At 42.2% G+C, this 15,276-nt stretch overlaps 1 protein-coding gene across 2 annotated transcripts; it reads left to right on the top strand.

Moving 5' to 3' along the window:
- Positions 1-32: 32 nt before the first annotated feature.
- Positions 33-10,854, top strand: LOC119883157 (mucolipin-1-like). Of its 2 annotated transcripts, XM_038693713.1 has the most exons (13): positions 33-358; positions 1,522-1,766; positions 1,936-2,097; positions 2,605-2,758; positions 3,305-3,386; positions 3,505-3,601; positions 3,822-3,921; positions 4,046-4,152; positions 4,362-4,511; positions 4,613-4,714; positions 4,796-4,918; positions 6,016-6,222; positions 6,648-10,854. In XM_038693713.1, exons 1-13 carry the CDS (start codon positions 316-318, stop codon positions 6,777-6,779), a joined length of 1,704 nt encoding a protein of 567 aa, XP_038549641.1. In that variant the 5' UTR covers positions 33-315; the 3' UTR covers positions 6,780-10,854. The 2 variants fall into 2 exon arrangements, with proteins under 2 accessions (XP_038549641.1, XP_038549633.1); XM_038693705.1 differs by having other exon boundaries at positions 4,613-4,918.
- The last annotated feature ends 4,422 nt before the right edge of the window (positions 10,855-15,276 follow it).

A 15,276-nucleotide genomic window follows, 5' to 3' on the forward strand; every position in this document is an offset into this window, starting at 1 on the left:
TGTGTCATCGCCATACCGAACATGAAACTCATGGTGGCGTGCTATCTGCCTGAAGGATCTCTTATCGGCCCCAGACTTCGACAGGATGACTGATGAGCGCTTCACGGGGGATGGCATCAGTCACGTGGTACGGTCACGTGGCTACCAGGAAGCCGCGGTCTGTTTACCTGTCATCCGTACACTGCGACACCGAGCATCCTTTATGTGTATGATGAAATCCGACCCGCTTTGATAATGTGAATTCCCTCGCGACTCCATGTTTGTGCCGACGATGTCCGTCTCCATCATCCCCCCCGTGACCGTCTGAGTGTCAGCATGGCATCTTCAGGTTACACTTGCCTCCAAGACAACGCCACAGGTCTGTCAACCCACCATCCATGTTTGGCTCTCTGTGAATGTGTGTCTGTCACCAAATCCATTTATAAGTGATGTTTTCACGTGCTCATGTCGTGTCTGTTCGTATCTGTGTGCTGGCTTCGATTACGCCAAGACGTGATTTTATGTATATCGAGTCTCAACAAGGAAATGCTTAACCTTAAATAGTTTCGCCTGCTGCGTCCCATTTTAATTACAAAGCACGTCCCAGTTCAAGCAGTATCCTGAGGCGCATTCCATTTATACTGTGACTGATTTGCATACACAGGTGAATCAATGCTTAAAGGGGCACTTCGCTGATTTGACCTTTAGTTGGTCATGAGGAATGATTCTCAGCCTGTGAAAGCATTTGCAAAATGTCCTCTGAGGCTCTGGAGGGAGGACACTTGGGGGAAAAAAACAACCCTGATGATGTCATCAGGGTTAAGAAGCTGCAAATTCTCACATTTTAGATGTTGGAACCAGCAAATGTTTAGCATCTTTGACAAATGACTTAAACCAGGGGATTCCAAAGTCTGAGACTGTAGGCCTCAAAAAAGCACCCCCTAAACTCCCTATTTATTTACTTGCTTTGTTTTGCTCAATTCCTGGATGCCTATGGGATCATGATTATGTTATTTGATCCCATGAACAGTCAACAATTGAGCCAAGATAGCCTAATATTTATGGGATTTATCAGTTTCTGACTCTGATAAAGTGGGAAAAACGGTTCCCCAAATATACACAACTCTCTCTTTAACCAAATCACACACATTTTCTATGTGATCTTCTTTTGATAACTAATGTAATAACTAATGTAATATTTTTTCACTTCCATTCACTGAGCCTCCCCTGAAACAGTTTGGAGCCTTGGACACTTTGAAAACCTCTGACTGAAAGGATTACTTGATTATCAAAATAGCTGCGGATTCATTTTCTGCCGACCGACAAATTGATTGTTTAACTAATTAGTAATAGTTGCAGTTCTGGATGAAAGATGCAGCACCATTGTTCTTTTAGCTTGACTCATTTTGTCTCTAGTGAGTCTCCCAATTCATGAAAGTGCTATTCTAAATCTCTTGAGTGCCTCTTCAACATTTAATTGCTGCTGATCGTGTTTAAGGCTCATCTCCAGTCTAAAACTATGGCTTTCTCTGTATTTCCCAGAAAAGGACAGGCTCCTCTCCTCTGTGGCTAGCTATGGGCCCCGGGACCTTCTTGGGGCTGGGAGCCCCCGTCCCACTAGTCTGGTGGGCTCTGAGCCCCGCCAACAGCAGGAGGAAGAGGAGGAGGTCCTAAGGAGGAAGCTAAAGTACTTCTTTATGAGCCCATGTGACAAGTATCACGCCAAGGGCCGCAAGCCTTTCAAACTGGCCCTGCAGCTGCTCAAAATCATCATTGTGACTCTACAGGTGGACACAGCTTCATGCACTGTATTACGTAAAGTACCGTTTAGGTTATATCAGAATGTGATGGACGCTGCTGTCCAAGAACAGCCTGTTTGCTTTATTCTGTTCCAGTTATGATATAACCATTGTTCTGCACTCTCATGCTTGTTTTGTCCCTGCCTCTGCCTCTCAGTTGGTGCTGTTTGGGCTGAGCAACCAGATGGTGGTGACATTTAAAGAGGAAAACACGGCTGCATTCAAGCACCTTTTCCTTAAGGGTTACCAGGACAACGCTCCTCAGGCTGTCCACTCGCAGAAGGAACTATACAGCCGCATCCACTTTACCATAGAGCAGGTAGCCTAATGATGACACAGAGTCATATCAGTGTACTGCCTTAAAGGGCGGATTCACCCAAATTCCAAACATATTTTCTCTCTTACCTCTAGTCGGATCTAGCCGTGCATGTCGTTTGGGGTTTTATTTGCTCAGGTTTTGAGATACCTGAACAGTTTATGAAGGCAAACTTGACCTACTAAAATTTGCCAAAAAAAGAAAAGACCAGGTTTCTAGTAGACTTATAGACTTGTATGATCACAAGAGTCCACAGTCACGCTAGCAGCTCTGTGGATTACCCAGAGCAACAGTGACTTTGTTCCTGACAAGAAACATTGCTGCACTCGATCTCACTAGAGATGAGGAGGCAAAAATCATGTTTTTGCAATTTGGGTGAACTCTGTGAAGAGTTACACTAGCACTTGGTTAAGATGGGAGCGTAAAGTTTTTTCCCCCTTGCAAAAAAGATGTGACCTGAGACGGGCACCATTATAAGTTGCTGTTCTGTACTCCTTTTTTCCCCTTCAGTACATGGCTCTGTCAGAGATCTCACTGGGACGGTATGCATACGTGTCGGGCGTCGGTGTAAATGGAAGTGCGCTTTCCCTCTGCCAGAGGTACTACAGGGGCACCATCGACCCCGTCAACGACACCTTTGACATTGATCCCTATGTTGTCACCGGTAGGATGACCTTTAGCTTTCATGTCTTTTCTCTTTGGTTTTCATTAAATTTGTCCCTGGGTGTTCGACATTTAAACTAGCATGCCTTGTTATTTGTTCAGGGTCAGTATTTTCTGTGCAGTGACTGTGTCTGTGAGTCACTGTGTTGCGGCTCCACATATGTCAAGAGGTGCCCAGCAACTATGCCCTACTTTCAAAGGCTTGAAATAGTTCCTATCCTATCACCAAAAACAGAAAAAAAAGCCCCCCCCCCCCATTTACTTTAGTAGCAGCACATCTCTGCCTAGGGAAAGAAGTTATTTGCATACACCTGCTGAATTGGCAGAGATTACTTTTGGCAATGCTTGATAAAAATAAAGTAAGGCAAATAAAAATGGTTGTTAAGGTCCAAAGGGGATGATTCCGCATTAAAATACTTTGAGGAAGGGTATAAGTGTGGTTTGTGCTTCACGTGATGTGGAAAATGATGAGTTTTGTATGGTTTTAAAACTTCCCCATGTGATATTACTTTAGTTCCTCTAAGACTATTTTCTGACTTCTTTCCAGATTGCATTGGACTGAATCCACCGACTTACAGTTCTGCTCCAGGAAACAGGGACTACAAGAATTTAACTCTCCAGTTTGACATGTTAGATGATATCATGTTTGTTTTTTATTAAATTAAATTTTAAAAAGTGTTTTTTTTCTTTACAGTCTTCACCACTCACGTTCTCTGTGTCTCTCCCATCACATGTATTTGTCTCCAGGCTGATCAATGTAACAATTGACTTCCAGCTGAAGGCCATCAACATTCAGACCATTATAAATAATGAAATCCCCGACTGCTACACCTTTGCTATCACGGTGAGCTATCTCTTGTATTGTTTCTATTTAAATGAACACCCTGCATCACAGGAGAGTGCAGATAGAGGTCTGTTTCAGCCACACTTCATCACAGCTGTGACCAAGTTGTGCGTTAAGTTGAGCAAAACGTTGAGATAAGAGTTGATGGAAACTGATGGAGTAGTGTAAAAATGTGCATACCCTGAGGTTGTATATTTACCCTGGTTCTTGTTGCTATCAGATTGTCATGGATAACAGGGCACACAGCGGCAAAGTTAAGATCAGTCTACAGAACCAGGCCTCTATAAAGGAGTGTAGAGACCCCAACGTGTCTGGACACGGTGAGTAACTGGAGGGGGGGGGTCACATAATTTGTGGAGATATTCACTCATCTGACTCTTAATATCTACTGTTTTATCTGTCATTTTCTCAACTGCCTTTGATCGCTCTCATTCGGCTCCTCAGCGGAGAGCTATGCACGGGAGTTCCTGGACGTGGTGGTGGCGTTTGTCTGTCTGCTGTCCCTGCTGCTGTGTGGGCGCTCCATCCTCAGAGGCATCCTCCTGCAACATGTAAGACAGCAGACCAAACATTAATGTATTTATTTTGTGAAAATACTGTTTTACTTGGTGACAGAAATCTTGTACATACTATTCTCTTTTTTTTAAATCAGCCCTTGCACAATATATATTGTTTATTTAAAATACAAAGAAATTAAAGGTGCTTTCCTTGAAAAACACAGCTCCTCGTGTTATTGATCATCTTCCATGTCCCTAACCAGGAGTACGTGCAGTTTTTCAAACACAAACTTGGCCGCAGTGTGAGCTGGGGAGACAGAATGGAGTTCATCAATGGCTGGTATATTCTGCTCATCATCAGCGACATGTTCACCATCATCGGCAGCTTCATCAAAATTGGGATCGAGTCTAAGGTAATAGTTGTCAGAGAAAAACGATCATCTCCAGCTGAAGTATAATATAAACACGTCTCAGTCAGTTTCTGGTAATTAATGGTGTCACTGGTACGATGCAGACCTTTTCATCATATGACATGTGCGGAATCCTGCTGGGAACCTCCACTCTGCTGGTGTGGGTGGGAGTCATCCGCTACCTCAGCTTCTTTCAGAAATACAATGTAGGTATAAGCCACACACACACACACACACACACACACACACACAGTAAAGATCATCTTTCTTCTTCTCTTATCTCACAGATCTTGATTGTGACTCTAAGAGCTGCTTTTCCTAATGTTATCCGCTTCTGCTGCTGTGCAGCTGCCATTTATATGGGATATTGCTTCTGTGGATGGATTGTGCTGGGGCCGTATCATGCCAAGGTACTGAACTCACACTCTGCTGTGTCTCTAACCGGAAATGAGCAGGCATGAGTCATTCAGACCACAAGTACATGTCAGAACAGCCTAATTATCATAAAATAGCCTCCACCATATCATCTTTGTAGCTATGTATAATTAATGAGCATTTATTAAATATGAATCATGACAACATTATGTGGAGATATTGTTTTTGCTTGCAATGTTATTGCACTGGGTTCTAGTACAAATCAAACAACCTTACATATAGAAACTAATAAAACATCACATGCAATAGAATAGACAAAATATTTTTATTGAAAAGGGCAAAATTAAGCTGACATCACTACAAACATATTTGTAGAAGTTCAATTTCATAAAGAATCACACTAAAACTGGCAGTTAAAGCCTTGCTACAAAAAGTCTTCTCTGACAATTATTGCATATCTGCAAAGTCATGTGACTCGCGAGAGAGTAAATAAAAAAATAGGCCAAGCATTTGTGCCTGGGTCAATCTCCATGTTAAAAATGCAAGTTTCAAGCCCAACATCATCAGGGTTATTGGTTAGCTTAACTTAGCAAAAAGACTTGAAATAGCTAGCCTGGCTGTCCAAAGATGGCCCAATACAGCTGTCATTCCCTTTTAAACTAGTTATGTGCCGAATTGTTTCTTGGCCAGACTTGCGTGTTAATTTGTGAGCTTTAGAGGTGCTGGTAGGCAGATTTAGTTATTTTTGGAGAAAGGCAGGCTGTTTCCCCATTTCTAGTCTTCAGCTAAGCTTACCTAACCAGCTAGGTTAGGAAGCTTCATATGGTATAGCAACTCTGGCTAGTGGATTAGCATAGCTTAATAATAACAGGATAATAATGACTGGGGAGTAAGCCTCTGCTACTGCCAACCTGCTAAACTGAATACAATATTGTGGTATCAATCTTCTTATCTAACTCTTAGCAAGAATGCAAATAAGCATATTTCCAAATTGTCAAACTATTTCTATGACATGTTAAATGCTTTAGCCTCTCATCTCAGTGTTCTACTACATTAATATAATGTGCCTTAATTTGCACTAATGTGTGTTGTGTTGTTGTTCCTTTGCACCGACTTTACCCCATGTGTACAGTTTCGTTCCCTGTCCAAAGTGTCAGAGTGCCTGTTTTCTCTGATCAACGGAGACGACATGTTTGTAACGTTCGCTGAGATGGAGCATAGCGGCACATTGGTGTGGATCTTCAGCCAGGTCTACCTATACACCTTTATCTCCCTCTTCATCTACATGGTGCTGTCCCTCTTCATTGCACTCATCACCGGAGCCTACGACACCATTATGGTATAGTTTTATTTAGTTGTGTTCTTATTTCTGTGCATTTTTAGCCATGCCAGTGGCCATCATTAGTTCGCAATTTTCCAGTACTTGACTAAATACCTGCAAAACTAATGACTAGGGGAAGGTCCTTTTTAGAATATCAAAACACTATTTGATTCAAAAGAACTCAAATCCAATTACAGTATATTGGATTTAGAAAATGAGTGCCAGGATAAAGTGACTATTGATGCATGAAGATTTTTTTTTTTAGATTATTCAAATCTACACAATGGCCAAGGACTTGGGCAGCATAGCACTCGTCATCAAATTCTTTCTTCTGTTATTTCCTTACGAGAGCATGTATTTTTTTCAAATAAAGAAATATGTCTGTGAAGCAGTTGTTAAATTAATTTGCATAAAATGTTGAGTTGTACATTGTCCTTCTACAGGCCCAAAAACAGGAGCAGGTACGCGTCACCGATCTGCACACGTTCATTGCAGAGTGCACAGACACGCCCAGTTCTGGCAAGTTCCGTGGGCCTGAGGGGTCGTCATGCTCCTTCCTCTGCTGCTGTGACTGAGGAGGAAGAGGAGGAGTAGGAGGAGGAGGAGGAGGAGGAGGAGGGGGAGGCGGCGGCACAGAGGGAGTAAGCCGTGTGTGTGTGTGTGTGTGTGTGAAAGGGCACTTTCTTTTTTCTCTTCAAAGCACTATATTTCCACTCCAGTTACAGCAGAGTGCATTTCCACTCCTTTTCTCAGATACCCAGCAGGGACGATAAATGCCTTGAGAGTGAACAGACTGACCTTGGACCACGTTGTCCGTTTGAATTTTGCATTTAAATTTGTGCTGGAATGGTAGAACGCACTGCACAGTCACAAGCCCAATTACCTGCTTAGGCTTTTGTACTGTATGAATAATTTATTTTCTCTTTCTGAAATGTCAGTTTGATAGGGCTTTGATGACTACACACATAATGCCAGTAAACATATTCATTGCTGTAGACTGGACACAGGGTCCAATAGCTAAATGGCTGCAATTTTTCACTTGAATGATCCACTATGTACATGGTTTTTATTATCATTTTATTGTCCACATGGCTACCCAGGTGACAGGATTTTTGTGCCTCTTGATTATGTAAATAGATGTATGTCCTCTGGATGTTAATAGCAGAGGTAGAATAGACACAAAAGACAGCCAGGTAAGCATTAGCTTCGGCAACATTTTCCCTCAACGCTGTTCCTCCACTCCTGTTTTCATTGTTCACCCCTCGTCCCCTTTGTTCATGTCCTCTTCTGGCCTGAGGGAGATGAAGACCGCATGAGAAAGGACAAGCCCCGCAGCCAACCAGTTAAGTCATCAATATGTATGAACTGTTTTTGCTGTAAAGACCCAGGTGACTGCATGGGAGACAGCGCCTTTCTACTGTCTGCAAGTGCTCTGTTCAAGGATGTAAAATAGTATTCCTATAGAAAATAAGGGTGTTGTTAGCACTGTCGCCTCACAGCAAGAAGGTCTTGGGTGCAAACCTTGGTCATCCCAGGCCTTTCTGTGTGGAGTTCTCCTTGTGTCTGCGTGGGTTATCTCCGGGTGCTCCGGCTTCCTCCCACAGTCCAAAGACATGCAGGTTAATAGGTTAATTGGTGACTCAAAAATTGCCCTTAGGTGTGGATGTGAGTGTGAATGGTTGGTTGTCTCTATGTGATAAACTGGCGACCTATCCAGGGTCTGTCCTGTCAGCTGGGAATGGCTCCAGCCCTTCCGCGACCCTCCACAGGATAAGTGGTTAGTGGATAGAAAATCAGGATTCAAACAATGTCAAGTGATGCTTAAAGAGAGCTGTGTCATTGTAGAACATTTTAGAAGCTGCACATTGTGCTAGACTATGCTGCCTTACAAAAGCAGAGAGCAATAACTGTAAAGGGGTTGAAGTTTGTAGGCTCTTAGCCAAATTTAACCAAGATTCAGTGAAACTGAGAACCGCCCACCGGACGGATGATGGTGCAAGGCATGAAGGATGTATGTGGTATTATTGCCATTTTTGATTTAGTTAATTTACATACCGCAGCAAAGCACACACCGGTGCGGAGTACAATGGGCTTCCATTCTTTAACAAAGCTAACACCTGCGCTGTAGTAACGTTATAACTAAATTTCTACAGAAAACAACATTAAAAACAGCTGCAGGTATCCAACATATTACGTTTGTTATTTAGTGAGCTTCAAATGAGGTTTTCCGTTCACGGTTTCTCTTGACTGTCCATCAGTATCACATTAGCCGCTCAATATGCTAACACCAACCTACTAACTTACAAAATAAACAGTAAAACAACACAAAACACAGCAACTTACAGCTTCCAAGTTTTAAGTCGGGTCACGTACATCCCATGGTGATCCGTACTTGACCCGTTACAGAGCTCGTTACACTTGTGGAATATTTGAAGCACTAATTTATTAATTGAACACACACTGAAGTGGATATGAACACTGCGTTTTTTGCGGCACTTGCCATCCTTTACGGTTGGCTTTCAATTTTGCGGTTATTACAACTGCCCTAACACAGAGATTCTTGGCTGTCAAACTTTAAGGGACCACGCAGTTGTTAATGAAACTGGTGTCTTTGTCAAGAAGGGCCAATGGCCAGCATCTCAATTTAATCAGAGTTTAGGAGCTAGAACTTATGTGACACTCAGTTTTTCAAAGCAGACAATAATTTGGGAATGATCATCCACATACAGATGAGTATCATCAGCATTGCATTGGAAATTAATTGCTTGACTGCGTATAATTTGGCCAAGAGGTGTAATATATAAAGAGAAAAGCAGAGGGCCAAGAACAGAGCCCTGTGGTACTCCATATTTCACATGAGAAATGTTTGATGTGATATTGTAGGAAAAACAGTGTGTTCTTTCAGATAAGTAAAACTTTAACCACGTAAGAGCCAGGCCGGAGACCTTGAAATAGATTTTTCAGTCTGTCTAGGACTATACAGTGATCTATGGTGTCAAAAATCACACTGACATCCAATAGATGCACTGAGGTAAAATCCAAATCCATTATAAGTAAAGATCATTCATCAATTTGGTAAGTGGAGTTTCAATGGAGCGGCAGGCACTAAAAGCAGATCGAAAAGGTTCAAAAAAGTTACTGATGTGTTCTGAGACGAAACTCTTTCTAGTACTTTTTAAAAGAATGGAAGGTCTGAGACAGGTAAGTATTATTAAAAGACCCTGGATCAAGGTATGGTTTCTTAAGTCGAGGTTTAACCACAGCAGCCTTAAAGCTAGTGGGTACAGTGCCAGTTGTAAGTGATTCAGCATTGTAGGTCGCAGAGATGACCAGAGGTCTTTGAAAAGGTTAGCTGGTAGAAGGTGGAGGAGGTAGGTGGTTGGTTTAGAAGCCCAGACCAGGATTTACGTAAATTTGTGTCTCAGTGTCGTGCAGCCTGCTGGAGAGCACATGTTTCTTCATTAAACCAGGGTATAGGCTTTTTGAACGTCTTGTTTTGGTAGAAAGAGGTGAATCCAGGAGACTAAAAGGGGCTGTGTTTAAGTTACTGTTTTAAATATCTGTTGCTGCAGTGAAAAGCGCAAGGACCAAGTGCAGGTAAAGTTGAGGGACCAAGATGGGGAACACAAAAATAGATCTTTCAATTCCAGGAAACAGAAAAAAGTGGGTAAATTAGGTGTTGCTAAGGATATTTTCCCAGCTAGCTTTAACTAGCTGTCACTGCAGTTTGGTTTTTGACCTCTGTTTACTAGTTCTTGACAATTTTCCATGCTGTTTTTTTCCTCCCAAAAAAGTTCTACAGTATAATAACATTGATGGTAAGGTATGATGTCAAAAAGTCAGACACCTGTCTTAAGTCAATTGTGAGGAAAATATGAAGTTACTGTGTATTGACTTTGGAGGGTATGTATGCAGCTTATAGAGTTGTGTCTGTATTTTATATAATGTGTCAGACTTGGGCACTGACATTGAAGCCATGTGTAAAAGGGTAATTGCTTTTTTATCTTTAAAAAAGCTAGGGCATTTCTACAAACCAGCAGTTCTTCATTTACCCTTTTAAAGAATATTCAGAATACCACTCTTGTTAAAGAAACTTAAAGTGGTAATGTCATTCCAGCATGCTGCATGGAGGCATATGAAGGTCACTGTTCAATGGAAAAGATATGATCTCTGCACAAAATGTGTTTCAGGATTTAATGGTACATTTTTTTTTATTGCTCACTTACATGCTAACTTAAATTAATTAATATTGTATGTGTTTCCTTTTAATTAATGTTTATTTACAAACAAGATGGATGTATAGCTTAATAGGATTTAAATGTTTCACAAGGGAGCTATATAGCACAATGGAGCAAAGCAATGTAATGCAACTGTTAGTGTTGTCCTCCTGACACTTACGGGAAGGTTCTTTTAATGCCACTTTGATTTAATGGTAACTGTGTTATTGCTTATCATTTGTTTACTTGTCTTTTGTATGCTGTCTTAATTATTTTACCTCATACTGCCAGTAATAGCTAAAAGTGAGTTTCTCACTTTCTGTACAGGAGGAAATTGTACAGGTTCTTATCTTCACTGGTATTGAATCTTTTATGTGAAGATGCTGCATTTTGAATTAAAGTACATGTCAGCAAAATAAACTGGAAAGACTGATATTGTGTCAAGATTGTTGACCTAAGTAACCCAGGCTATGATAAATGTTTCATGACAATTCATCCAACAGTTGTTGGATTTCACTCAAATGTCATCTTAATGGTGGTCATAGAAAAAAGTCAGGGATTCACCAAATTCATTAAGATTCATCCTCTGGGAACAAGAATGTCACTGTACATATTTGCGCCAATACATTTAGTTAATGTTGAGATATTTCACTATGTAAATGAAAACATTTTTAATTTACATATTTTAACTGCTGGGTTCTAGAGTAAATGTCAGGGGACCACCAAAGTCACTAGGCTTTATCCTCTGGGGGCCACAAATATCTGTAAAAAATGTTCAATAGTTGTTTCTATTATGGATGTTCTAGTCTGGACCAAAGTGGTGGACGGACAGACCGACAATGCATTGCTATATGGATGGCAATGTTGGTGTACTAAAAACAGTCTTTTGGAAAATCTCTATAATCATATAACAATGAACGCAACACTAAATATAAAAATGAAAATAATGAAATACCATTTCATAATAACAGGCTCCATACTTTATCTCTGTCATGCCAGGAAGGCTAAAGAAGTTGTGGGATGTGGGAGTCACAGACTGCTTATTTACACTTTTAATAAACTGTAATATATACATAAGAATACACCTGTCTGAGGTGCTGTGTCCTCTTAGTGTGTGCTGGGATAGGCTGCTATAGAAAATTATATAGATAGAGTATGATACAAAGCTTGGATTGCTATGGTAGTCTGACACCACTAGAGGGAGAGAGCAGGCTCTGTCTGCAGCCACCAACCAGTCAATCAAAGGAAAACAATGCAATCCAGAAGCAATAAAGAAATGAGGCTAAAACACTGGTACTTTAAGGAGGAGAGGAAGGGTTAGGCTGCCTTCATTAAAGATAAAAAAAATGCTGAGAGTGTAAGTAAAGTACTTAACCTTCAGCTTACCATTATCACAAACCACATGTCAACACAAGGTAAATGGAAGCAGAGTCAGGGTCAGGCTGTGCCAGCCAAAGAAAACCTGCTCAAGATGCAAATGGACAAAAATTAAAGAGCATTTGGGACAGACAAAGATCAAGGCATACTCACTGCTCTTAGTGCAGTGGAGTGGTATGGCTGTCCAATATCCTTAGTACCTGCATGCATTATTTACTCAAGGATGCTAACGGGGCTGTGCCCAGGCACTTAGAATAAGACTGACAGGAACCGGCCATCCTGCTCTGAACATTATCAGGTTTCAGGTTTAAGCTGATTAAACAGTCCCACAGAGAAAACAAACAGCAGGGTGGAGCCGGTGTCCCATCCTAGTTAACTGCATTCACATGGCAACTCAGAAATATACCCTTGATTAAAGGACTAGGATAAAAGTCAGCAGGGATCTGAATCTCGAGCCCACAGGTGACATGCTCCAGTATAATGTGCGTGGCCCACAAGCTGCAGCAGAGCATGCATGATATATGATAAGGGTCCGTTAATGAGGTTCAGTCACCCTCTTCTGTGTGGCCTGTAGTTCTTCTTCACATGCCGCCTGTCAGTGAGTGCGGTAGCATGTTGCATGTTAATGAAATGCTGTGCTGGCACGCTGCACCCTTCAGGGAAAGCAGCAGCTGCACCCACATGTGCTAACCTGTATCTTCCTGGTAGTATTCGTACATCCACACCCCATTTATAAGGTAGCCACTATTAGAGTGTGAAGTGTCATTAACAGGAATACCTCTCATGCATTTAAGAGAGGGTTTGATTTGTGAACATGCCTATAAAAAGATGGCGACTATGTCTGGTGTGATGGGTGTGTCTCTCACTGCCAGCTGCTTTCTTGTGTGGCTTGAAGATCCAGACTTCAACAGGCTACAGTCTGACTGTACATGCTGGAATAAACGCAATGAAAGCATGCCTGTATGTGCTGCTGTTTAAATAACTGATGTGTGTAGAAGTTCGTCAAAGGTAGCAGACCCCTAACTGACTGGAGGCCAGGTTTCGGGGCTTGACTGAGCGCCAGACCTTTTGTGCTGTGGCTGCCCCAGCTGGACTGTGGGCCAGGGGGTGGAAAACAATGAGATAAATAACACGGGAACTGTGCAGCAGTACACAGCCCTGCCCCTTCCTGCCTCTGCTGCCGCACACCACTGCCTGTATGAAAAAAAAAACACCTTCCTCTCTTTGTTGCGCCTGGTTGACCATGCCAATACGTCCATCAGCATCAAGCCAGCAGGCATCTGACCCCCCCCACCCACCACCGGAGTCCCCACCCTCTTCCTGGTCTCCTTCCATGTCTTTCACATACTTGTTTACACACACACATGCACGGTCGATGGTCACTTGTTATGGTCACAATGAAATCCACACACAACTACAGTATGTGGGTATTATTTCCAACTACATCTAGCCTGACCTGTTAGGCTATTTGAATAACTTGATTAATCCTGTAGATATGTCTGTGGATTTGACATGACCTTCAGCTAGAGCAAGACAAGTGGCATTGTTGAACAGCAGATAACACTGAGCAATAGCCTAATAAACTGGTGGGCCAATCCACCTCAGAGGAACACAAACAAAACGTCCTCTGGAAATCTGACACAGAAAGACAAAGGGAGACCAAGAGATACAAGAGATAAATGTACTTTTATGAAATCGGGTGCATATGTTTTCAGTTTTGTGCCAACGCAGGCCCGAATCTCCCCTCTCCAGCCCTTGGAAAGAGAGGAGTGCGCCACAGGCCCGACTGAACAGACCAGTACACAAAAGCCTGGCTCATGCAGACAGGGGCAGGCGGCTGCCGGGAGCTGAGCAGCAGCGCAGCAGACAGGCGGCATGCCCACCCACACTGTCTCTGATGAAGAGCCCCATTCTGAGCACGACCCACAGAAACACGGCCCACAGAAACAAAAGCTTGTAGGCGATGAAACAACGCCCTTCAGTGTCTGACCATGACTGAGACACACACGTTAAGCGAAAGGAAAGCCCTGTATTTGCTGCTCCTTGCTGCCTTAATATCTTGCTGGCGAGCTCACCCTGTTCAATTAGTTTCTTCTAATTTTCAGCTCTGTTCACTTTGGCTGTGACAGACTGAGCTCGCAGGTCAGGTGCACATGTTCAAGATCACCTGTAAGGTCGGTTGCCCGCAGGAAATTTGACTTTTAAAACAAAGGAACATTAAAAATGTGCAAGGCCTTCAATTGTATCTACATTAGTGGAAAATCCTTGTGTAAGATTAATTGGTTATGGCTGTAATCACATTTAAATAGTCTTAATAATCCAATTACAATTGTACTATCAACAGGTCTGAAATGTGTTTAGAGATGTTAAATTCTCGATGCAACAGTCACACTGAAGGCGGACAATGCATGCAACTTGATGCATGTGGGGCAGCAGGGTGTGTGTGTGTGTGTGCAGTGGGGCATGGAGAAAAGAAGAAAGGGGTTTGAAGAGGAGAGAAAAGGGGGTGCAGGGGCTTAAGAGGGGAGGGTAACAGACAACCGGGAAGAACTCGGGGAAGAGAGTAGGGTGACTTGCAAGAGGTGACATCATCCTTAATTTGAATAATCCCCCAGCCTGGGAGGCGATTGGCTGCGCTTAGAAAAAGCAGAGTCCCCCTGCTATTCGCTATTCACCCCTTTCAATTTCAGCATGGCGCGCTGTCGTGGTGAATGCTGCCTTCAAAGACTCGTAGTAACCTCCTATTTTTGAGGTTTTAAAAAAAGACTGTGAAAATGTCATTGCCAAACCAGCATAATAAGTCAAACAACTATTCCAACCTCCATTTATTTACTTTCACAGGCTGTTAGGGCAGAGAAAGGGAGTTGGACACAAACTTAATTAACACTATGCAGATGTTTACCAATCTGACTGAACTAACAAATTTTGTTTTGTCTTCAGTCATTCCTCTGTTTAAATTTATTTTTCATTTATTTTTTAATCCTGTCACACCCACGATTGACCAGCTTAGCAGGGCGGTTCCCGCCTCGATAAATAGACAACTCTAATGGTGGATACTGACTTGTCTAACAGGTGTACTTAACAACATTATTTAATAACGGCTGCATTCCATTTAGGTATGCCTGTACCTTTGGACATGGCTGGAATTAACCTGCTATGGATCCTTAAGAAACTGAGCCCCCCCCCGTTAACCTTGGGGGGAGCTTTGTAAATAGTAGGCCTACAGCATGAGTAATTTTTACAACTCTGTTTTTCTGGATTAGATTAGACAAACGATGTTATGTGTGTGTTACATGTTAGTTAATGAGCTTTAGAGGTGCTGGTAGGTGGTTTTTGTTACCTATGGACAGAGCCAGGCTAGCAGTTTGCCTCTGTTTCCAGTCATTATGCTAGGCTAAGCTAACCTACTGCTTCTTTTTTAGATTAACATTACGTTACACATGACAAGGGTATCACTCTTCTAGTTAACTCTTGGCAA

This window comes from Micropterus salmoides, unplaced genomic scaffold (genome assembly GCF_014851395.1).
Source record: "Micropterus salmoides isolate LMB-PRFRI ecotype aquatic unplaced genomic scaffold, ASM1485139v1 Ms_hic_scaffold_10, whole genome shotgun sequence".
NCBI classification, from domain to species: Eukaryota; Metazoa; Chordata; class Actinopteri; order Centrarchiformes; family Centrarchidae; genus Micropterus; species Micropterus salmoides.